Source organism: Pelophylax lessonae (assembly GCF_965119305.1).
Source record: "Pelophylax lessonae genome assembly, chromosome: 4".
NCBI classification, from domain to species: Eukaryota; Metazoa; Chordata; class Amphibia; order Anura; family Ranidae; genus Pelophylax; species Pelophylax lessonae.
Genome location: NC_138771.1, coordinates 93,937,201 through 93,963,191, shown reverse-complemented (window position 1 = coordinate 93,963,191; position 25,991 = coordinate 93,937,201). Strand labels below are relative to the sequence as shown.

Here is a 25,991-nt window from a genome sequence, read left to right as displayed (position 1 = left end):
ACCAGTAACATTTCTACAGTAATCAGTGCTATATATATGCACTGTTACTGTAAAAATACACTGGTAGTGAAGGGGTTAACTTTATTTGAGAGGGAGGGGCTGTGTGTGTCCCTAGGGGCGTGATTCTAACTGTGATTGGCTGTGGCTTCAGCTGTATGCAGAGTGATCAACGGATCTACATAGTAGATCCATATGATCATCTCTCATACAGAGGGGAGAATGACAGGCAGCTTGTTTACACAAGCTGCCTGACTTTCTCCCTCTCCCCCGCCGATCGCAGAGTGGCCGGCGGACATCGGGTCCGCCGGTCACACGCGCGGGGGGGTCCGTGACCACGCGGGAGCGCGCCTCCGGCGGCGCGCGCTCGCTCCCTAGACCCTCGCAAGCTAGTGACGTAGCCCTACGTCACTTTGCCTGTGAGGGGCTGACCGCCGCCGTAGATAGTCGTCCGGCGGTCGGCAAGTGGTTAAAATACCAAACATGGTATACTTACCTGCTCTGTGCAGTTGGTTTTGCACAAGGCAGTCCGGATCCTCCTCTTCTCGAGTCCCTGGCTGGAGCTTCTGGTCCCTTCCTCAGTCTATCTATTCAGACACGGAGCTGCCATTCGCCCCTCCCTCCTGTTGAATGCCCCCACACCAAGCGGCTTGCTGTGGAGGGCACCCAAGCCGGGTCACAGCTCCCTGTATCAATTCAGACACGGAGCTGCAACCCATCCCCGCCCCTCTGTCTCCTGATTAGCAGACTGCTGTCTTAGCCAATGAGGAGGGGAGTCCCGGGCAGCTGAAACACTCCTGCAGCATCGCTGGATAAACATGGGCTCAGGTAAGTATTAGGGGGGCTGGGGGCTGGGGGGAGGGCTGCTGCACACAGGATTTTTTATCCTAATGCATAAAATGCATTAAGATAAAAAAAAAACCTTCTGCCTTTACAATCCTTTTAAATCTGACTTGCATCTTAGCGCAGACTTCTGGGAAAATCAGTGAGCCAATCACACAAGCCGGAAATGACATTTCTGGGGAAGTTCTGTGCACAGACTGTACAGAACACCTCCAGTTTGCTGTATTGCATTTCATTTTACATAAAATAATAACAACTGCCGAATAAAAAGGAAATTATAAATAAAGGAAAATATAATTCAATTGCGATATGTCTTGTATAACAATTGCATATGCTCTTTTTTTATTTGCGTTTTTTTCACTACAAAAGTGGTGTTATCCTTTAAATACATTATAATTATTATAATTATAATTATACATTATAATTATTATTATTGTTATACAGGATTTATATAGCACCAACAGGTTGTGCAGCACATTACAATGTGAGGGCAGACAATACAGTTACAATACAATTCAATGCAAGAGGAATCAGAGGGCCCTGCTCCTTAGAGCTTACAATCTAAAAGAGAGGGTCAAGTGACACAAAAGGTAATTCAGTAGTTATGTGGAGGCAGGGTAGGATTCTCTAAATAGATGGGTTTTCGGGATCACCTAAAAGTGGACAGATTATTGTTATTATTATTATTATTAATATTATTACAAGCAGTAGTAGTGTGAAAATGCTTAATGTAGATCTTTACTTCAAATGCAACTAAAGGACTAATTTGGAAATACTTTTTTCATTTATATTTAAATTGTTTAAATATGTAAACCTCTAGTGGAATCTAGAGTATTGCAAAATAAATCCAAATGTGTAAAATCAATGGAAGAGTTTTATTTTTACTTTGATTTTAAACAGCCTAATTTTTTGTGTATTTATTTTCTTGTGTATTGCTTATTATTAGTAGTGGCAGTAATATTATAGGCATTAATATTAATTGTAATTGTTACTGTTGTCATTGTTATTAATAAATACCAACACCTTTTTTATCATTTGGAAACTAGAAATGACTTCCTGATCCATATTCTGATCCATATAAATGTTACAGTTTAATTAAGCCAAACGTAAGAATGTTTATAATATAAAATGCATATTTAAATGTCTTGTTACATTGTTAAATTGGTTAAGTTTTTGTATTCGATGATCTGAAATCTTTCCAGCAAATTCCAAGGAATCCTCATGGTGGTGCTGTTTCATCTTCAGTGCCCGTCACTTTGATTTAAATGAAAATAACACAGGAGCTGCACATATGCTTTAAAACGTGTGGTTGAGGTTCTGTGAAATGACCCATTTTCAGCAGGATGTAGTTCTGAAGAATGATACTTCTGTTGACACGCTGATGAGACGTAATCGCAGCACACCTACAATTTGTTTTACTCCAGACATGGCCTTAAACTTATTTTGATGCTCGGCAGCAAGGTGTAATTACCTAAACAAAAGGAAATACATTCAGTATGCCCCCCGTTCTTTATGAGCGCAACATTTTCTTCACCAGTAATCTCTAACAAAAAGCTACATAAATGATAAGCATTGACTTAAATACAGTTTTTACTCTTAAAAAATATAGTGTCACACAATTGTCCTAGCCAGCTGAGTGGAAATAACAATGAATAACCCGGGGTCATGTCTTGCAGAGAGATGTGCGTATGGAACGTCACCACTGGTCACTGCATTGAGAATGTCAAGCTCCCGTATAGGCACACAGCAATCTGTGTAAGTATCAGCATGGACATGTCACTGCAAAATTTGCTGTGAAAATGCTTATTGGAGACCTTTAACCCTTATTTTAAATGCAACCAAAGCACCACTTTAGGATGATCTTGTTCTATTCATATTTTAATTGTTGTTCGAATCTGTAAGCCTTTAGTGGGAGCTTTAGCTTTTAGTAACGTATAAGCAAAACAGATTCATTGAGTAAAATCAATGGATGAGTTTTATTTGTATTTTGTTTTTTTTTTAAATGCTCAATTTTATAGAAAGGCTAGCTAGCCCCCTGCCTATGGGCAATGGCAGCTTGTGCTTTCATATATTTTCAAAGCATGGTTTTTCTCCATAGAATCTTGCAGGCAGTTACTTTCTATTAGGGTAAACATACATATTTATTTTATGAAAGCTGTTGGGAACTCTGCAGCTTTAGAGATTAGCAGTCAAAGTAAAAGTGCCATAGGAGTTGCCTAGGGGGCAGTTTACTTAAAATATCATTTGGATTTCGTAATAACATTTTACATGTTGTTACAATTTGATATTGTACCACAGCATTCGCTTTATTATATACCTATTTGTTTTATTTTTCATTTCTTTGTAAAATAAGTAAGCTACATCTACAGATCTTAAAGATCTGATTTACCATTTCAGACTCATATTTATTTTGTAAGCTCATTACCTGTGTCAGCAAACTGTTGCCCTACACACTGGTGAAGCCCAAATATCCAAGCATGTGCAAAAAAAAAAAAATGTTGTATATACATATATATATATATATATATATATATATATATATATATATATATATATATATATATATATATATATATATATATATATACACACACACAGGTGCATTTTATACAATTTAAATATCTTTAAAAAGTTAATTTATTTCAGTAATTCAATTCAAAAAGTGTATCTCATATATTTTATATGGATGCGTTACACATAAATAAATATTAAAGATACATTTCAAGGATTTGTTTCTTTTAACTTTGATGATTAAGGCTTACAGCAAGTGAAAACCTAAAAATTCAGTCTCTCAGAAAATTAGAATATTACATAAAACCAATAAAAAAAAAGGATTTTTAATACAGAGATGTTGGCTTACTAAAAAGTATGTCCATGTACAGTATAGTATGCACTCAGTACTTGGTTAGGGCTCCTTTTGCATGAATTACTGCATCAATGCGGCGTGGCATGGAGGTGATCAGCCTGTGGCACTGCTGAGGTGTTATGGAAGCCCGGGTTGCTTTAATAGTGGCTTTCAGCTCATCTGCATTGTTGGATTTGGTGTCTCTCATCTTCTTCTTGACAATACCCCACAAATTCTCTATGGGGTTTAGGTCAGGCGAGTTTGCTGGCCAATCAAACACAGTGATACCATGATCTTTATACCAGGTATTGATAGTTTTGGCAGTGTGGGCAGGTGCCAAGACCTGTTGAAAAATGAAATCAGCATCTCCCTAATGCTGGTCAGCAGAGGGAAGCATGATGTGCTTTAGAATTTCCTGGTAGAGCGGCCACCCTGACTTTGGACTTAATAAAACACAGTGGACCAACACCAGCAGATGACATGGCTCCCCAAATCATTACGGACTGGAAAATGTTGCATTTCATTTGGAAATCAAGGTCCCGGAGTCTGGAGGAAGAGTGGAGAGGCACAGGATCCAAGTTGCATGAGGTCCAGTGTGAAGTTTCCACAGTCTGTGATGATTTGGGGAGCCATGTCATCTGGTGGTGTTGGTCCACTATGTTTTACCTGCCCACATTGTCAAAAGTACCAATACCTGGTTTAATAATCATGGTATCACTTGATTGGCGAACAAACTCACCTGATCTAAACCCCATAGATAATCTGTGGGGTACTGTCAAGAGGAAGATGAGAAACACCAGACCCAACCATGCAGATTAGCTGAAAGCCACTGTCAAAGAAACCTGGGCTTTTATAACAACTCAGCAGTGCCACAGGCTGATCGCTTCCATGCCATGCCGCATTGATGCAGTAATTCATGCAAAAGGAGCCCTGACCAAGTATTGAGTGCATACTATACTTTACATGAACATAATGTTCAGTAAGCCAACATTTCTGTATTGAAAATACTTTATGTACTTTATGTATACTTTATACTTTATTATGTAATAATAATAATTATGTAATATTCAAATTTTCTGAGATACAAATTTTTGGGTTTTCTCTAGCTGTAAGCCACAATCATCAAAATTAAAAGTAAGAAATGCTTGCATATATATATGGGAAACATGATATATATATATATATACACACACATATATATATATATATTATATATATGTATATATATTATATATATTATATTATATATATAAACATTACATATATATATATATGTAATTATTGAAAGTAAGCATTCACTAAAAAGTAAAAATTCCCTACCCCTTTAGTAAATAACTTCTCTGTGTAAAATGAAAGCTGAGAAATATGTGTTTTTTACCGTACAGAGCAGAATATGTTTAGGATGGATATCTGATAATGAAATCATTATATAGGTGAAATTAGAAACTAACATATGACTATCTTACTACCTCCAGCTCAGCTGAATTAGCTGTCAGAGATGTTAAATCTAGAGCTAAATGATATTTCTCATTTGAAGCAATCACCACCTTCAGAGATGATGAGGTCACCATACAAGAGAGCTGGGATGGCAGTTAAAGCCTTGCTGCTCCAGTTAACCTTATGTGTGCTTTTATAATGACTACCAAACTGCAATAAGTCAAAGGTTTTAATTCCATCTTTTACTTTTTTTATAGATTTATTCTTCCTAGCTTACTGCACAATATAAGACAGTTATGCTAAATATATTTCTTATGGACCAGTCTTTAATTAGTAATATACATTTTTTATTCTACATTGCTTTGTACAAGCTATACATTATGAGCATGGGACATAAATGCTATGCAGTCTTCCTAGCAGCTTGGGCAATCAAACACAGTCCTGCTGCCTTCCAGATGGGCAGTTCCTGTATAAGAGAGTGACACCCAGACAAGAGTTTGTGACGCCATATATCTTTATTGCTGCTTGCCTCTTTAAGACTAGTAATACACACTGGGGGACATTTATCAATACTCTCTTAATGATTGCGGTTGCTAATCTGTTGCAAGGTAGGGACAGATTTATTATCTGTAAGCAAGTTGCATAATACATTAGACTATCTGTACCTGTTTAAAAATTGCTCCCTGGCACTTCTTAAATCTATAGCAGATGTGCAGCTAAATCAACTTAGTTGCAGCATAAGAGAGAAAATAGGCAGGCAGATGCTTTTTGGTTGTACAGTCACTCAGAACTAAATCTGTCGCTTTGTTTGCAAAACAGATTACCAGTTTTGCACACCAATTGCACATTATCTGTGCAACTGTATTCATAAATACCCCCCACAGTATACTGCATAGGTGGTAACAGGAGACCACAGACCGCAGGCAATGCAGACTGCACATAGAATGACAGGTTCATCCTGCTTCAAACAGATTCAGCGGCTTCAGAGTGACAGTCCTACAGCTGCTTGATAAATTCTTTTTAATTGGTGACAGTCTTTCCACAGCTTGAACTGTGTCTGGCATCACCCCCGGAGGATTTCAGGCACACTTCACCAAAACATTGCAACCTTACAGCCCGTAAAAATACTGGGGCTGATTTACTAAAGCTAGAAAGTGCAAAGTCTGGTGCTGCTGTAAATGGTAGCCAATCAGCTTCTTACTAAAGCTTGTTCAATTAACCACTTTACCACCGGAGGATTTTGCTGTCTTACGTCCAGGCCACTTTTTGCAATTCGGCACTGTGTGACTTTAACGGACAATTGCGCGGTCGTGCGATGCCGTACCCAAACAAAATTTACGTCCTTTTTTTCCCCAAAAACAGAGCTTTCTTTTGGTGGTATTTGATCACCTGCGCAATTTTTACTTTTTGCGCTATAAACAAAAAAAGAGCGTAAATTTTGAAAAAATAACAATATTTTTCACATCTTTTTTATATGAAATTCCCCCCCAAAAAAATGTAAAAATCAAAAATTTTTTTTAATTTTTGGCCAATTTGTTTTCTGCTATATATGTTTGGTAAAAAAAATCACAATAAGCGTATTTTGATTGGTTTGCGCAAAAGTTATTGCGTTTACTAACTAAGGGAAAGATTTCTGTCATTTTTGGTGTTTTTTTTTTAACAAGTAATGGCGGTGATCTGCGATTTTTTTTGCGGGACTGCGACATTGCGGCGGACAGATCGGACCCTTGACTGACATTTTTGACACTTTTGGGGTTACCAGTGACATTACTACAGTAATCAGTGCTATAAATATGCACTGTTACTGTAAAAAATGACACTGGCAGGGAAGGGGTTAATTTTATTGGAGAGGGAGGGGTTAATGTATGCCTGGTGCTTACTAACATGTGTGGGGGGGGGGGGGGTGACTGAGTGACACAGGGACAGATCGCATGTTCAGCTACCAAACTCGATTCCCCGACGATCGGGAGGAGTCCACGTCGCTGGATGATAACTTACCACTATGACGCAGTAGAGCTCGAGTGAGCGGTCGGCAAGTGGTTAAGCTTTAACAAAAAAAAAAACATGGAAGCTGATTGGTTTCTATGCAGAGCTGCACCAGATTTTGCACTCTCCAGTTTTAGTAAATCAACCACACTGTTGCTTTGACACTCCACCACAAGCAACAAGCTGTGCTTAGTATTTATATAGACAAGGCTGTATTTTCTCTTGTTGCATACCAACTCATTTTTCTCATTTGAACCATGCTCTTCTGTGTCAGACCAATGGCTCAATATCAACATTTACTCCAGCTTACCCACCTAGGGAAGAATGGCAGGTATGGATATTTCAACATAGTTATATTGTTCCAACTATACATGTATAACATAACTGTAGGCAAGCTTTTTTTCTCAGAGAATAGGTGCCGTCACTTCCCTCTCCCCCAAGTCACCCCTTGTTACCACCCCCTACCCACACCCAAGCACCGTCTTTTGTCTCCGCCCCCAAATTATATCCCAGTACCGCCTCTTTTAGAGATTACAGAACAAAGTATCATTTTGTGGTGCTATTTAATTTGTAGGAATGTGTTAATGATACAATAGTAAAATAATACCCCAGCATCCAGCAACTATAGATCCTCCAGCAACAATAGATTTCCCCAGCAACAATTGATCCCGCCCAGCAGTAATATATCCTCCTCACCAACAACAGACCCCTCTGCAACAATAGGTCCTCTCCAGCAACAATAGATTGCCTAGCAACAATAAATCCACCCCAGCAACAACTGATTCCCCCCAGCAGCAATAGATCCCTTCTAACAACAATAGTTTCCCCCCCAGGAAACAAAACATAATACACCCAGCAACAATAGATCCCATGATAGCAACAGTAGAACCCTCCCAGCAAAAAAGAATCCCTGGTAACAGTAGAGAACCCCATCAACACTACACCCCAGCAGGGACAATAGACCCTTGAGCACACCCCAACACACATTGCCAGCACATGCATTCAATGCTGGAGGCGCATGAATTGAGTCCCCCCGCATTTCCGCAAAAAAAGTTCAGCCTGTAGGATCACTATAGAAGCTTGAAATCACTAAAATAGACATCGCTGCTACAGTACTCTTTTCCAGCATCCAGGTCCCATGCTGAGTGGCGTTGCTGCTACATTGTGAACACAGGAGGTCACCTGCTTGGCACAGACTCCATTCAGAAATCACTTTGCATTTTCTCTTACTGAATGCAAAGTGTTCTCTGATTGCCCAGGAGAGAGGCTGGGTGTTGACATCATGCTACTCCTATTGTCCATTCTAACATATTATCTATTATAGCCCATAATTTACATTTGCACATTAATACAACCCATACTTTCATTTTTTAGACATATATTCAAACTCCTGATGAATGGACAGAGGTCCATGAAACGCGTAGAGCCTACAAATTACTCAAAATTGATGTGTCATCAAATTATGATATATATAAAGATTGTGAGCACACAGTGAATTCATGTCATAGCGTATCCGCGTATGGAGTGATCCATTTTTTGGTCCTAGAAATATTGTATTTATTTTGGATTTATTATGTATTATTGTATCTACTGTGTGTTTTATCTCTGTATACGTTTATGTTACAGTGTTTTCACATCATATTTATTCATTTAATAAACAAACATTTTTCATGTCCAGTTGTACCTCATTTAGCCCCGGTTCACACTTATGCGAGTGCGGGAAGGCTGCGAATCCGCAGCCTGTTCCCGCATCGCACACCCACCCCCGGCAGTTCACACTGCCATATGCAATACGCTGGGGGTGTCAATGTAATCTTAACGACACCCCCAGTTTGATCGCATATCGCAGTGCGATCGTGCAGTTCGCACAGGATCGGATCGCACAAGTGTGAACCGCTGTGCGATCCGATCCTGATGCGGCTTCCAAAAAGGGTCCCTGTGCGTGTTTGCTGCGGCTGCGGTGCGAATTTAGCCATACAAAGTGTATGGCTAAACTCGCACCGCACAGCCGATTGCATGTAATGAAGGAGCAGTGCGCTCCGACATTACATGCGAACCCGGCACTAGCACAAGTGTGAACCCGGGGCTTAAAGTCCCATACTTTTCTTTCTGTCCATATATTTATTCATAGGGATGGAGGCAACTGTACATTTTGATATGGCAAATCATATATACCCTTCTTTTTGCATCATGCTACTCCTACTCATCCAATCAGAGAACCCTTTGCATTCATTGAGAAAAGGCAAAGAATTCTCTGAATGGCTCCCGTGCTGAGTGAGCAACCTCCTATGTTCAGAATGCAGTAGGGCAGCTGCTTGACATAGGACCTGTAAGAAAGTGGAGATTACTGGAATTGCGGTGTTTATAACAGTGATCTCCAGCTTCTAGAAAGATCCTACAGGTATGGTATATGCATAATGCTGTTACACTGGTCCAAGCTGGACGAACGCTACTATGTAAAACTATACATATCTGAAATTCTTCAGTTGCAGTATTGTGTATAGTAAAAAGATACTAAAACTTGATGAAAACACTTCATTTTATTCACAATTGCTTCAAGGGAACTTGCAAGCATTGAAATACGGGGGGCTGTTTTTGCTGATTATATTTTCTGGCTTCACCGCTGAGTAAAGCCCCGTACACACGTACCGATCGTCGGCAGAACGATCGGCCGTCTTTTGTCCAGGGCTGTCCTGTCCGCTGAAAAGTGCAAAAGACTGCACACAAATTTTGTCGGCCAACAACAGCCGACTGCAGAAGTGATGTCATGTGATGGTTAACTTTCCGTGTCTTTTTTCTTCTCTGAGCATGCCCAGTCTTGCAAATCTGCTGATTGTCGGCCGAAATCTGTACTGACTGGCGAACAATCGGCCGTTCTGTTGTCGTCCTACAAAAATTTTAATGCCTGCACGACAGATTCTGTTCGGCCAAAAATGCGCTGTCGGCTGTCGGAAGAATCATACTAACAAGCCTACAATCGGCCGATCGGTCGGCGGCCGAATATTTGCGGCCGACAATCGGTACGTGTGTACAGGGCTTAAGTCATTGACCTGGAACAAGTTCAGACTTCTCATACTTTTCCAGCTTCTTACTTCCACACCAGTATCTAATTATGTAGAGAAGCAGGGATCAGGATAATACACCTGGAGTCTACACCATAAAAAACATGAGTAGCCGCTCTAAATAATATATATTCTTACAGATTTACTTAAGAAGAAAAGACTTGCAATGGAGTTTTTTTTTGTTATTTTTGTTGCAGTTTTCAAAGGAAAATAAGCTAAAATCAAAGAGGGTTTGTCAGCTCTCGGGATTTAGCTGTCATGTGACCCCACAGGCTAAACAAGATATTTTAAATCAGTACAATCACCATCTTCAATGCCCTCTTTCAGAGGCTTTCTCTAGATTACAATGTGAAGTATAAGAATCCATGATGGAGTTATGGCCCTACTGCGAGATACTCACTTTTCACCCCCAGCTATGTAACTGAACTGCGTACACTGCTGAGAGACATCAGAATGAAAAAAATAACAATGTAGCACTACATTAAAAGTTCATTTCAGTGCTCCATATGTCATAAGGAATCCATTTTTCTCCAGTTTAGAGTGTTAAAAAAAATCCCAAAAAACAATGCATATGTCAGGGAAATCAAGAGATTCAAAATTAAGTGTGAAACTAGTAATTAATCTGGATTAGTCCTTATGCACAATGGGCTTACCCACTTTAGCCCCAGAAGGTTTTACCCCCTTAATGACCAGGCCTTTTTTTGCGATACTGCACTGCGTTATTGCGCGGTCGTGCAATGCTGTACCCAAATAAAATGTATGTCCTTTTTTCCCACAAATAGAGCTTTCTTTAGGTGGTGCTTGATCACCTCTGCGGTTTTTATTTTTTGGACTATAAACATAAAAAGAGTGACAATTTTTGAAAAAAAAAAAAAACAATATTTATTACTTTCTGCTATAAAACATAACTAATAAAATGTAGCAGGTTTTCCAGGCCCGTGGCCTGATGTGGGTCTGCCATTGTTACCGGTTACTTTTCCAGCCCATGTGAGCTGCGACCCTGGGTGTGAGAACTGACACATCGACAACTCCGGGATCTTTGCTTGGTTGTTTTATTGTAGTTTTAGGGGATGGGAGAAGGGAATGAGTGGGATACTCCTTTGGCTCGACTATGTACAATTCTGGGACTTTTATAGCAAAATTGCCCGTTAGCGCTGTCTTGACGCCAGCCGACGCTAGCCAACGCTTACTGACACTTTGAACACACTGTATCTCTGAAATCTGTGCTGGAACTCCAACTTAAGTCTAGAAGATCCAGGACTGTAGAACATTGAACATCTGACACTGCACTGCAAAGTCACTAACTACTCTCTCCAGCCTTGCCCTGGCTTGAGGTAGCTTGCTGTGTATTCCTGTATGGCTGCAACTCTCAACTGATGCACTCACACTGTACATAAACTCTTCAGGGCCCAAACTTCAGGCGCCCCCTTTACCACTTCAGGGTCCTCAACCTAGGTACCCCCTCTATCAATTCAGGGTCCTCTGACTAGGCACCCACTTTACAGCTAGCTGATACTTGGATCCTAGAACCTTCTCCGGAGTGGTCCCCACTGACTCTAGGCAGACCCCCAGGGGCAATCCTCAGTACTCACGACCTGTGTAGGCTTTCCTGGGACTGGACCCCTCTTGATCTCCGCAGGTTCTCGGCAGTCGGCACAACGGATCCCCCTCAGCTCAACTCAGCAGTCTCTGGATTCTCAGGCAGCACCCCGAGACATCCACCTTCCTCAGACAGGAGGAGAGACAGCCGTCCTCTCCCTCCTGGGACTCTGCTTCCTGCCAAAGACAATAAGTCATGCCCTCCCTTAAATTTATACCCACTCCCAGAATCCTCTGCGGCAGAATCTGCCTTCTCGGGTAGTTACAAGCCTGAATGCATCCCTGATTGGGTTTCCTCCACTGCCCTATGAGAAGCCTCTCACAGAGCCAGTGGGGAGACTCCCCCTTCAGCAGGCACACCTGGAAACCTTGACACCCTACCAAAAAGAAATCATGGCCCTGATGTTAGGCAGACAAGGCCCCTATACATTTACCTAGCACCTACCTGTAGGGCGCTACAAAAAAAATATAAAAAATCACATTTCTTTATAAATTTAGGCCAATATATATTCTGCTACATGTTTTTGGCAAAAAAATCCCAAAAAGCGTATATTCATTGGTTTGTGCAAAAGTTATCACGTCTACAAACTATGGGATATTTATATGGCATTTTTATTCATTTTTTTAATAGTAATGGCAGCGGTTTTTAGCAGGTATGCGACATTGTGGCAGACAAATCGGACACCTAACTGAAACTTTTGGGGACCAGTGACAATATTACAGTGATCAGTGCTAAAAATATGCACTGTTATCGTACTAATGAGACTGGCAGGAACTGATTAACATCAGAGGCGATCAAAGGGTTAAATGTGTCCCTAGGGGTGCTTGCTAACTGTGTGAGGGGATGGTCTGATTGGGAGAAGATAGAGATCCGTGTTCCTATTTAGCAGGAACACAAGATCTCTATCTTCTCCCCTGACAGAATGGCAATCTGCCTTGTTTACATAGGCAGACCACCATTCTGCCTCTCACGGGAACGATCAGCGGGTCCTGGCGGACATCGCATCCGCCAAACCCGCTAATTGGCTCCTGCTGTGTACAATCACAAAGGGAGCGGGTCTCCGGCGGTGCGCGCTCGTGCCTAAGACCGGGAAGAGGAAGCGCCATACAGGTATGTTGCTTTGTGCAGCTGGGCCGCCCTGCCGCAGTAAATGTGCAGTTGGCAGTATGGAAGTGGTTAAAAACACAGCTTTTACAAGAGAAAAGGCATTCAGAAGGGCTAAACAGACATCATGTGTGCATGAGGCTTTCGATACATATGCAGATCTAAGTTTCATCAACAGCATATTTAGCTGGTAACCCCAACCTATTTCCTCCATTCCTGCTTTATAAAGCATAAATAAACAATAGTGTGGCGCTCAAAGTGACACAATAGGCATAAAACCTAAATATAAAGAATAGATTCCCAATAACACCGATTATGAAGTGAATTAAACCATACTTATTGGGTCCATTGGATACCATACCAGTGATACGATAAACAAAAAAATCACGAGTAGAAAACTGAATAGTATAAACACAATCCTAAAGGGATCTGGAGTGTAGTATAATCCAAACAGAATTTTCAAATCAAAATTCCAAAAAAATACAGAAAAAAAATTAAAGTAAGATAGTCCATCATAGGAATAAAATCCCATAGGTTGAGTGAATATCACCCGTGAAGAGGCAAAATGTGGTCAAACTTCACCATCACTGTTTACTCCTCCACCATAATGTAAAGCCAGCACGCTTACCAGAGGGTATGGACTCATATACTATTATGTATTGAGTCAACCAGGCAGTTAAGGGGAAAAACCCCAATCATATCCAGCTCCCAGATAGTTGATAAGTAATTCCACTAGCCCATATTTAGATGAAAGCATCCAATTTTAAACAGCAGGCTCTCAGCCTATGGCACACCACATCAGACTGGCAGGCAGTTCTCAAACATATATGGGGGAGAGTGAGACAGCAAGCAACCACGCATAGTGCTGAGCTAAATATGACCAATCTACCTTCTCTCCCTTCTACCAACTCCTAACCAGTCCTGGCAGGCTGTTTTTAGGGCTTACTTGGTAAAGCAAGATGTATTCACCTGCCCAGGTCCCTCACTGGCATTTAAAGGTGCGAAGGACTGCTGATCTAGTGATGCAAATCCGCTGGGAACCACCAGTCCCCTTGAATTAAAGTCAGTGATCTTCTGGGTCCTGAGAGGTCCCCACCACTGGACAACTAATAGGAAGTGCTCCAAAGAAGGACCCCACAGAAAGGAAACAGTAAAGGGGTTTGGGTAAGTGGCGTCATGTGACTACCAGCATTTAGATAGCTTTTTTTAATTCATCATACCAATGATTAGTTTGAGAGGGGAGGGGGAATATCCCAGAGAAAAAAATAAAATAGTAAAAAATCCTTGTTAATTGAACATATCATTAAAGTCACACTTCACACAAATAAACAGGGCATATATCAGCATGGTATTGCTTAAATTAAATATTTGTTTCTTGCCTATAAAAAGTGCTCTGAAATCCATCATGTCACTTACATCCTAGGCACAGTGGGCATAGTGGAAACAAACAGAGAAAAGCCGCTCAGATGTAGGTTCTAAGCCTGGTGCAGGTCAGATCCGTCATCCGAAACAGTAGGAATCCAAAGGTAAGACCGCACTCAAGGCAATTTGGGTGTGGTTATGAGTAAGCGATCGGTTGTATCATGAAACGCGTCAACCTGACACGACTGTTTCGCACTGCCTGTATGTTTTTCATCTCTGAGGAATAAAGAAATTCATTGATTTCAACAAATTGCCTTGAGTGCGGTCTCACCTTTGGATTTCTACAGTGGGCATAGTCTCTGGCCATTAGGTGCATTGGGCATATCTGACATTATTAGAAACTGAAAAGAATTGTTTTGTTTTCAGTCAGAGCTTTTCGTTGAGATAAGAGGGTAAGCAAGCTGAAAGTCCCTTTTTATGTACTTAGCACCTAGCTATATACTTATCTACAAGCTATACTGAGAAACAAGGTTTTCATTAGCACATTTTGGTTAGATTACTTAGGCTGGCCATACAATATTTATTTATTTATTTAATTCAACCCTGTTTGAAAGAAAAATGAAGAGATTCCCCCATTCACACATTGGATGTGGATGGGGGAATCACTCCCATTGAGCTATTATATTCTGCTGGCGGAGAGCCTTGTCCGCTGGCTGGATATAATGATCAGTGTTGCTTGCTATAGCTGGCTACATTGATCTTTTGGGAAAAATCTGACAGGCTGGTTGTACAGAATTTGATTAATAGATTGACTTGTGTACAACCAGCCTGCCCATTCATGGATCCCACTGCTGCCCCTCTGTCCAATGAGGAAAGAGAGAGTGTGAGAGAGAGAGAGATGCTGCTCTCATGCACATTGCTGGATCGAAATTGGGCTCATGTAGCTAGGAGGGGGGCTTGGGAGGAAAATGCTTGCAGAAGAATCCATTATGCAAAGAATACATTAAGGTAAAAAACCTTTAGAACCACTTTTATATCTACTAATTCACGTTCAGGATGTTTCCAAGGCACCTACAGGTGAGGCTTTTTATAAGCTTACCTGTAGGGCAAAGTTAAACATTTCACTTCAATATCACTTTACCTCTAGTTTGGAATCAAATTTCCAAGTATCCTATATGGTATATTTTAAACTTGATCATAGAAAAACCCCAGTATGGCACGAGCCCAGTAATTTTGCCTTTACTTATTCAGCTTTACTGAATCAGAGAAAAAATCATTAAGACAATGCAGCTATTGCTTTTTTAGCAAGAACGACCTGTAGTTACACACCAGAGTGCACTTTGCTGGCCAAAGCTTTAATTACAACACAGCTAACAAAGAGATAAAAAATGATATTTGCATGCTGAATTATTCCTTAATGCTACTACTGAGAGATAGTCACAGCGCCTATATCACAATAAAGCCCAGTAGATGAAGGCAGACATCTGAATCTGCTCGTTTATTAGCAATCTTTAGTAAAAAAACATTTAAGGACATTTTTTTTGTTTTTTTACATTGTTAAATTTGAAATGCTATAGTTTTATGGTACTTGTTTATTTTAATTTGAAGAAAAGACTTTATTTTTATACTAATCTTACTATTTTTGATGCTGAAAGTTCATGTCTTTAACAATATTGTTGTTCATCCAATAAACACATTTAATTTTATTTTTCTCTCGTTGGCTGGCAGTACTACCATTGCTCATTCCGAATGACAGGGGAAGGCTGGCTTCTCTGCTGTGGTCACTATCAAGATGTCCTCATTGTTGATGCAAAGACCTTGCAAGTCCTTCATAGTTTCAAGTCACAGTCTGCAGATTGGATTAGTTGCATGTGCATTGTTCACTCCACCAGGATTCAAGGTACTGCAGTGACAGAAGGATACATCTATGAGAATAATTAACATTTGACCTAAGTCTCTCCCAGGGTATGGTCTCATATCAGTGTGCAATTGGAGTGTTATATTTTGAACAAGTACAACTTGGTGGAAACATATGTGTGATACCTGGCGTTCATTGGCATTTTACTTTATCAATATACTACATAGTAAGGCCAGGATTTACAATATATGCATATGTTTATATATGTCACAATATACTTTATTCTATATACTGTATATATATATATATATATATATATATATATATATATATATATATATCATGAGTATGTCTCTTATTCTTATTGGAACTGTAAGCATTTTAACCACTTTAGCCCCGGAGGATTTTGCTGCTCAAAGACCAGGGCCTATTTTGCGATTCGGCACTTTGTGACTTTAACGGACAATTTCGCGGTCGTGCGACGCTGTACCCAAATGAAATTGACGTCCTTTTTTTCTCACAAACAGAGCTTTCTTTTGGTGGTATTTGATCACCTGTGCAATTTTTATTTTTTGTGTAAATTTTGAAAAAATAACAATATTTTTCCAATTTTTTTATATGAAATTTCCCCCCAAAAAAAGTAAAAATCAAAATTTTTTAACATTTTAGGCCAATTTGTTTTCTGCTACATATTTTTGGTAAAAAAAAAAAATGAAATAAGCATATTCTGATTGGTTTGTGCAAAAGTTATTGTGTTTACTAACTAAGGGAAAGATTTATGTAATTTTTATTGTTTTTTTTTTAAACTAGTAATGGCGGCGATCTGCAATATTTTTTTTTTTTTTTTGCGGGACTGCGACATTGCGGCGGACAGATTGGACCCCTGACTAACATTTTTGACACTTTTGGGGGTACCAGTGACATTACTACAGTAATCAGTGCTATACATATGCACTGTTACTGTAAAAATGACACTGGCAGGGAAGGGGTTAACTTTATTAGTGATCAAGGGGTTAAGTGTGTCCCTAGGGGCATGATTCTCACTGTAAATCGGCGTGGCTTGTGATGTAACAACAGAGACATACGATCCTACATAGCAGGATCGTGTAGTCTCTGTAGTTACATCAGGGAGAATGACAGGCAGCTTTGTTTACATTAGCTGCCTGCCTTTCTCCCTCTCCAGCGGGAGAATGCGAATGACCGGCGGACATCGGAGCCGCCGGGCACTCACACGGGGATGTGCAGGAACAAGCGGGGGCGGGAGCGCGCCTCCGGCGGCGCGCGCTTGCCCCCTAGAGGCTCCTGGGTGAGCGACATAGCCCTACGTCAGTTTGCCCAGGAGAGCCAGACTGCCGCAGTAAATAGTCAGCAAGTGGTTAAATAAAATGTTGTTCCTAGGAGAAGATATCTTCTCATAGTTTCTCACCTACCTGTATTTGGGAATCAAACTGAAAGATGCAAGAGAGACATTTTTTAGGCTAGAATGGCAAAACACATTAATTGAGATGATTCAATACGCTTTCTAGCAAATTTGTATATGCTAGAAATACAAATTTCCTCCCGCCCAGCCTATTGTCAATTGATGATAAGGTGGGACATTCGTCGTTCCGACTAATCAAATGATGTCCTCCCGGAACGTGGCCGGGGGGGGGGCACTGCAGCGTGATCTGTCACTGGCTGTGCCCCCCAGACACAGCTGATTAATGATCAGTGTACAGGCTCATTGCTGGTACCATGTGATCGCTGTGACCAATCACACCAGATCAAATGACAATTGTAACTGATGGGTGGCTTCCTTGCATGCCATTCATTGTGTACAATTGTGTTGCTAGCTGTACAGAGGGCCAATCATAGCTAATATCAACACCACACACTGAATCATGTAAGTGGCGCTCTTCCCTCCTCCTTTATCCGTTTAGAGTTGACTTAACTCTGTTTGAATGAGCTGACCCTGAGCTGAGGATCACCCTTGGATTGCCTCTAAGAACTGTCAGAAATTTGCACACAGACTCTTAATCCCCCCCCTGTGCAAACTGTTTTTGCCCCACCTGTGTACATCAACACTTTTATCTGCCATTGTTTCAGCTTATATCTATATGAACTCTTTAACCTTTGACCTCTGAGTGCCTAAACCAGTCTCTGTATCAAAAATTAGATAGGTCGTCAGTACATCAGGGTTGATCCATTTTCATATATACAGCATATACCATAGTTTGTCTACTCTATAAATTTCCAACAGACTAAACAATAAACACTGATTTGGGTTATTTTTACCAAAGAAATGTAGCAGAATACAGCTTGGCCTAAATATATGAATCAAGATTTTTTGTTTGCTAAATTTTATAACAGAAATGAAGAAAAAAATCACAGTAGAAAATAAATACCACCAGAAGAAAGCTCTATTTGTGTGAAAAAAAAATGATAAACATTTCATAAGGGTGCAATGATAAATGGCCATGCATGGTCATTCAAAGTGCGACAGCGTTAAAAGCTGAAAATTGGCCTGGGCAGGAAGGGAGTGAAAGGGCCCATTTGTAATAGCCAACAAATTAATAAGAACCTACTGGACTTTACTGGTACCAGAGGTAACAACAGTATAGATAAAAATATATATTTTATTACAAATCCATAAAAACCTTATTTTAAAAAACATAGAAAAATGCTCGGTTTGGCCAATACAGATATATGCTGGAGCTGCTTATATTAACTTAATGTATTGCTAGAGGTCGACACGTTTCACCAGCATTGCTTCTTCAGGACCTCTTAGTCTTTGCAGCAAAATGCATTGGCCTATCTATAAAGAAGAAGGCATTATAATCAATAGTATATATATATATATATATATATATATATATATATATATATATATGACAAGTGATAAGAAGCATGGTACTATGCTGCATCCATCTAATATACTTACATGCCTGTACAAGAACCCAGTTCTAGATGGTGCTATAGTAGTAGGGTGCAATTCCGTAATTGGTTGCAGAATGGTTCAAAGTATTTCTATAATAGTGAAAGAAGGCATAGATGTGACACACAGCTGCTTACTTAAAGCTAGAATATATAACTCTAAACCAGATATATCTCTTACTTATTTGCTGTTTCCCAGAAAAACATCAAGAATCATCAAAGAGAGAGAGAGAGAGACACACACAATCTGTTGTCAGATCTAGAATCCCACTGTATAATTGACCCCAGCCTGGTGTGAGAAAAAAAATGTGTACAAATAAAAACACTAAAATCAGTGACATCCTGAATCACACTCCAAGTCAAATCTTAAGCCAGTTAATTATATTGGTATAATAGGCAAAAAACACTTACATACATTAATAAATATGATATCTATCAGATGGTATAAAAAAACATCAGATGATACAGAAAAACCCACCTACAATGCAACTGCCCATACCCATAACTGGGAGCCACCTAGGAGTAACAATAAAAACACACTGTAGAAAACAACAGCATCTACCTCATCATATTATCTTAAACCAGCCTTATTAAGCTCACCTTAAAACTCGCAGCAGTTGTGTATCACCACCTATGTCTCACCTGTGCAACTCAACCCTATTTGAAGCCCATTTTGGCACCAAAATGAAGTCATCGTAGACGACATTTGTAATAGCTAATGGCAGGCATGAATGTTTGGGCAGGCTATTTAGGCCTATTGGAGCAGAAGTGCTAGAAAAGTAAAGGATGAGCTTGCCCATAAATATAGATCAAAGTATTGTCTTTCTGTGCTACAGGCCAAGGGATTTGTGCCTACAGACTTCTGCTAGCTAATGGAGAAAGGTCCAGTTGCCGGTGGTAAATTGTGGGAAATGCCCAACTGTGGTCAGTGTGCCCATCATCCTTTCATCCTTACTGTAGTTGGATGGCAAAGTACAAAACATAACAACCTCTAATATACCAGCAGAACTAATACATTTAAAACCTATAATATAATAAAGTTTACCCTTTTACTTTATGTTTAGAAGATTCATTGGTTGCAATATCAACTTCTGGTGACCTTAAGGTGTGGGACCTCTCATCTTCTGTTAACAGCATACAGGTTAGTAATAAATAAATAAATAAATAAATAAATTATATATATATATATATATATATATATATATATATATATATATATATATATATGGGGTCTCAGTACAATGAGCTAAAAGTATTCTTCTTTTGATTATAGAAGATAATCCATCAATGTTTCAGCCATCTGTGCTATCTATTAACAACAAGGATGACAGCAGTAAGGCCTCGTTCACATAGCAGCGACGCTACTTCCCGGGGCGACCTCCGAGGTCACGGCGCGCTGCTCGCCCCGCGACCTCGGAGCGGCCGGCACGGACTTCATAACATTGAAGTCTATGACGGTCGCTCCGGGTCGCCCCAAAGAAGCTCCGGATCCTTTTTCTAAGTCGGAGCGACTTGTGTCGCTCCTATTAGAACGGGTCCGCAGCTTCCCTATGGAAGGCAACCTACGGTGACCTGTGAGGCGACCAGGTCGCCTCACAGGTCACCCCAGTGTGAACGGTGACTTAAAGAAAGAACATTGGATAAGATGTAAACAGATACCAAAAAATGATTAGATAACACAAAAAGATACAGTGGGATTGATTTACTAAAGGCAAATACATTGTGCACTCCTCAAGTACAGTTACAAGCATTTTGTTTAGTAAATATATGTTAAAGCTTCATTTTGTAAAGAATACACAATCAGGTGCAAGGAAAAAAAAAACACTTTTGCTTGGACATGATCGAATGATGGAACTCATCAGAGCGCATTTACTAAGCTCTGGGGAAAATCAGTGCAACTGCACTTGCCAAGTGCAGAGTCTATTTGCCTTTAGTAAATCCACCCCATTGTAAAGACATACATCTAGAACTAGTGTATACACCTTTCCAACAACATGATCAGCCCAGTGTATCCTAACAGGTTTAGTTATAGTTAGAATTTGAATTTAATTCTAATATAAGAGCAGTATCCCTATACTCAGGCACAAGAAAATACCTTGGGACGGGAAACTCCATCTATTTAGCGCCAATAGATTATGTATGCTGTGACTTCCTATCCCTAATATTATCTGCTTTTTTCACTTATGTAAAATAGACTGCAATGACCTTTCAGCAGAAAAACTGTGTAAATATTTTGGCAAATAAGACGGAACTTAATTTTTATATTTTTGACCATCTAACCTGGAAAAGTATGCCTTTAGATAAACAAATGCAGACTGATAAAATTGTGGCGCTACAATGCATGCGCAATAAATGTGAGAAAAAAGGGATAAATAAATATGTACTACAATACACCTTACCTTGTGTACCCTAGGGGATAAAATAAATATCCCCAACCAGTGCCATCTTAAGAGTATTATAGGCCCCCAGGCAATGCAGTGCACTGGGGCCCTGCCTACACAATCACCCACGAGAATAAAAATGCAAATTATCGATAAGGCGATATTTATTGGTACCTCGAACAAAATTAGTGTTTAAACATTAACAGAACGTTTGGAAAATATAAGGATGTACAGGACTGATATAGGATAGCACACAGAGGATGTACATGGCAGGTATGGGATGGCACAGAGGATGTGCAGGACAGATATAGGATGGCACACAGAGGATGGCACACAGAGGATGTACAGGAAAGATATAGGATGGCACATAGATGATGGCATACAGAGGATGTACATGGCAGGTAAAGGATGGCACAGACAGAGGATGTACATGGCAAGTATAGGATGGCACACAGAGGATGTTCATGGCAAGTATAGGATGGCACACAGAGGATGTACATGGCAGGTAAAGGATGGCACAGACAGAGGATGTACATGACAAGTATATGATGGCACACAGAGGATATACATGGCAAGTATAGGATGGCACAGACAGAGGATGTACATGGCAAGTATAGGATAGCACAAAGAGGATGGCACACAGAGGATGTACATGGCAGGTATAGGATGGCACACAGAGGATGTAAATGGCAAACAGAGGATGTACATGGCACACAGAGGATGGCACACATAGGATGTACATGGCACACAGAGGATGGCACACAGAGGATGGCACACAGAGGATGTACATGGCACACAGAGGATGGAACACAGAGGATGTACATGGCACACAGAGGATGTCACACATGGGATGTACATGGCACACAGAGGGTGGCACACAGGGGATGGCACACAGAGGATGTACATGGCACACAGAGCATGTACATGGCACTCAGAGGATGTACATGGCACACATAGGATGGCACACAGAGGATGTACATGGTACACAGAGGATGTCACACATAGGATGAACATGGCACACAGAGGGTGGCACACAGAGGATGTACATGGAACACAGAGGGTGGCACACAGGGGATGTACATGGCACACAGAGGATAGCACACAGAGGATGTACATGGCACACAGAGGATGTAAATGGCACACAGAGGATGGCACACAGAGGATGTACATGGCACACAGAGGATGGCACACATAGGATGTACATGGCACACAGAGGATGGCACACAGAGGATGTACATGGCATACAGAGGATGGAACACAGAGGATGTACATGACACACAGAGGATGTACATGGCACACAGAGGATGCACATGGCACACAGAGGATGTCACACATAGGATGTACATGGCACACAGAGGGTGGCACACAGAGGATGTACATGGCACACAGAGAGTGGCACACAGAGGATGTACATGGCACACAGAGGATGGTACACAGAAGATGTACATGACACACAGAGGATGTACATGGCACACAGAGGATGGCACACAGAAGATGTACATGGCACACAGAGGATGGCACACAGAGGATGTACATGGCACACAGAGGATGTACATGGTACACAGAGGATGGCACACAGAGGATGTACATGGCACACAGAGGATGGCACACATAGGATGTACATGGCACACAGAGGATGACACACAGAGGATGTAAATGGCACACAGAGGATGGCACACAGAGGATGGCACACAGAGGATGTACATGGCACACAGAGGATGGCACACAGATGATGTACATGGCACACAGAGGATGTACATGGCAAACAGAGGATGGCACACAGAGGATGTACATGGCACACAGAGGGTGGCACACAGAGGATGTACATGGCACACAGAGGATGGCACACAGAGGATGCACATGGCACACAGAGGATGGCACACAGAGGATGTACATGGCACACAGAGGATGACACACAGAGGATGGCACACAGTGGATGTACATGGCACACATAGGATGGCACACAGAGGATGTACATGGTACACAGAGGATGGCACACAGAAGATGTACATGACACACAGAGGATGTACATGGCACACAGAGGATGGCACACAGAAGATGTACATGGCACACAGAGGATGGCACACAGAGGATGTACATGGCACACAGAGGATGTACATGGTACACAGAGGATGGCACACAGAGGATGTACATGGCACACAGAGGATGGCACACATAGGATGTACATGGCACACAGAGGATGACACACAGAGGATGTAAATGGCACACAGAGGATGGCACACAGAGGATGGCACACAGAGGATGTACATGGCACACAGAGGATGGCACACAGATGATGTACATGGCACACAGAGGATGTACATGGCAAACAGAGGATGGCACACAGAGGATGTACATGGCACACAGAGGGTGGCACACAGAGGATGTACATGGCACACAGAGGATGGCACACAGAGGATGCACATGGCACACAGAGGATGGCACACAGAGGATGTACATGGCACACAGAGGATGACACACAGAGGATGGCACACAGTGGATGTACATGGCACACATAGGATGGCACACAGAGGATGTACATGGTACACAGAGGATGGCACACAGAGGATGACACACAGAGGATGGCACACAGAGGTTGTACATGGCACACATAGGATGGCACACAGAGGATGTACATGGCACACATAGGATGGCACACTGAGCATGTACATGGCACACAAAGGATGGCACACTGAGGATGTACATGGCACACAGAGGATGGCACACAGAGGATGTACATGGCACACAGAGGATGTACATGGCACACAGAGGATGTACATGGCACACAGAGGATAGATTAAGAGTTAACAAGAATTAACAATTTTTATTAGAATAAACCATTAAAAATGCACTTACAAAAATAAAGGACATTAAGGCTTTAAGAAAGCTTTGTCTGGGAGGCTCCAACACTCCATGGACCTGATGTGACCAAACAGGAAATTACGTAGATGTAGACAAATTTCATTCCATATACCATAGTACGGATTTCTCCTAAATCCCTTTAGATAAATTTAACACATCTAGAACATGATAAAAAAAAGTAAAGGATTGCTTTCTTGTGGGTTCCAAAAACCTATAGACATCTTCCCCTTTGGTTTGATCAGCATGTACAATCTTATTATGGAATGAAGGGTTGTGCCTCAACGCCTATATTGGAATAATCTGTAACTCTTCCACATCTGGTTTTGCAGTCTGGAAGATGTGACATTGGCACCTAATACAAGAAAGAAGTACATAGAGAGAGGCCATATTGTTGGAATAAATCCTTTTGAACACTGGTCTAGGACCCATCTTTCTCATCAGTAGGTTTCTGCTGTACCCTGTCTAAAGATCAGAGAGGATACCCCCTTGCCATAAATTTCTCTTCAATTTCCAGTCACCTTTTCCTAATAAAATTAGGAGCTTTTACAATGCTATTCAGCATAATGAAGTGACTTCTGACCCAAAGACCAACGAAGGATGAAAACTAATAAAAGCCAACAAGTGAACATGATTAAAGATCTGTAGTTTGGTCCCTGATCGTATCACAGAAGTGTCCAAAAAAGACATACGTTCCTTGTCATGTGTCATGTTAAAGGTACCTGAGGGTAAACTTTATTAGTAAAACCCATAAAACGCCAGCAGGAAATAACATTTTATCCTGCCACAGTGTAAACATATCATCATTGTACCACCCCCAGAAAAACAGTATGTGAGGAACACCACATTGAAAAAATAGACGGTCACCAGGATGAATAGAGGGCCTTCCCAATGGGGCACAGACAGCAAAAAAGACCTGACAAGGGTTCTTATACTTTAAGACAGGGTATGGAAGAAACCTGCTGAAATGACAGATGTCAGGGCCCAATGTTTTTTCTTTTATTAAACACCATTGGCACATTTTACAGATTGCATGTATAAACGTAGAAGCATTCCAGATTGTGCACATGCAAAAGTTAAGGTGGAACAACAAGTTATATATATAACTATATGTATATGAGTGACCACCAGTCAATGCACGTAACCTGGTAATTTATTGCTCATTTGGTCATAGATAATCCAGCAATGTTTCAGATATGCCTGTTAACAATAAGGATACAAGCAATAGTTTCATAGTTGCATAGTAAGTCTGGTTGGAAAAAGACACAAGTCTATCCAGTTCAACTAATAACAGGGGAAAGAAAAAAAAAATCCTATATACACAATCCTATACCCACAACTGATCCAGAGGAAGGCGAAAAAAACCCCAGGAAAGTACAAACCAATTTGCTCCAGCAGGGGAAAAATTCCTTCCTGATTCCCTGAGAGGCAATCAGATATTCCCTGAATCAACTTTACCTATAAATGTTAGTATACAGTTATATTGTGTACATTTAGGAAATAATCCAGACATTTTTAAAGAAATCTACTGAGCTGGCCAGAACCAACTATTGATGGAGTCTATTCCACATTTTCACAGCTCTTACTGTGAAGAAACCTTTCTGTATTTAGAGATTAAATCTATTTTCCTCTAGGAGTAAAGAGTGCCACCTTGTCCTCTGTGATTACCTTAAAGGGAATAATTCAACACCAAGTTCACTATGTGGACTACTTATGTATTTATACATGTTGATCATATCCCCCT

At 40.8% G+C, this 25,991-nt stretch overlaps 1 protein-coding gene across 3 annotated transcripts in view; it reads left to right on the top strand.

The window, feature by feature from the left end:
- Positions 1-25,991, top strand: part of WDR72 (WD repeat domain 72) — a 456,172-nt gene that overhangs the window by 106,996 nt on the left and 323,185 nt on the right. For all 3 annotated transcript variants that reach the window (XM_082255122.1, XM_082255123.1, XM_082255121.1), the window contains exons 4-6: positions 2,517-2,595; positions 15,965-16,136; positions 20,072-20,148. In XM_082255122.1, coding sequence (XP_082111248.1) covers positions 2,517-2,595; positions 15,965-16,136; positions 20,072-20,148 — 328 coding nt within the window. The remainder of the gene's footprint in view (positions 1-2,516; positions 2,596-15,964; positions 16,137-20,071; positions 20,149-25,991) is intronic.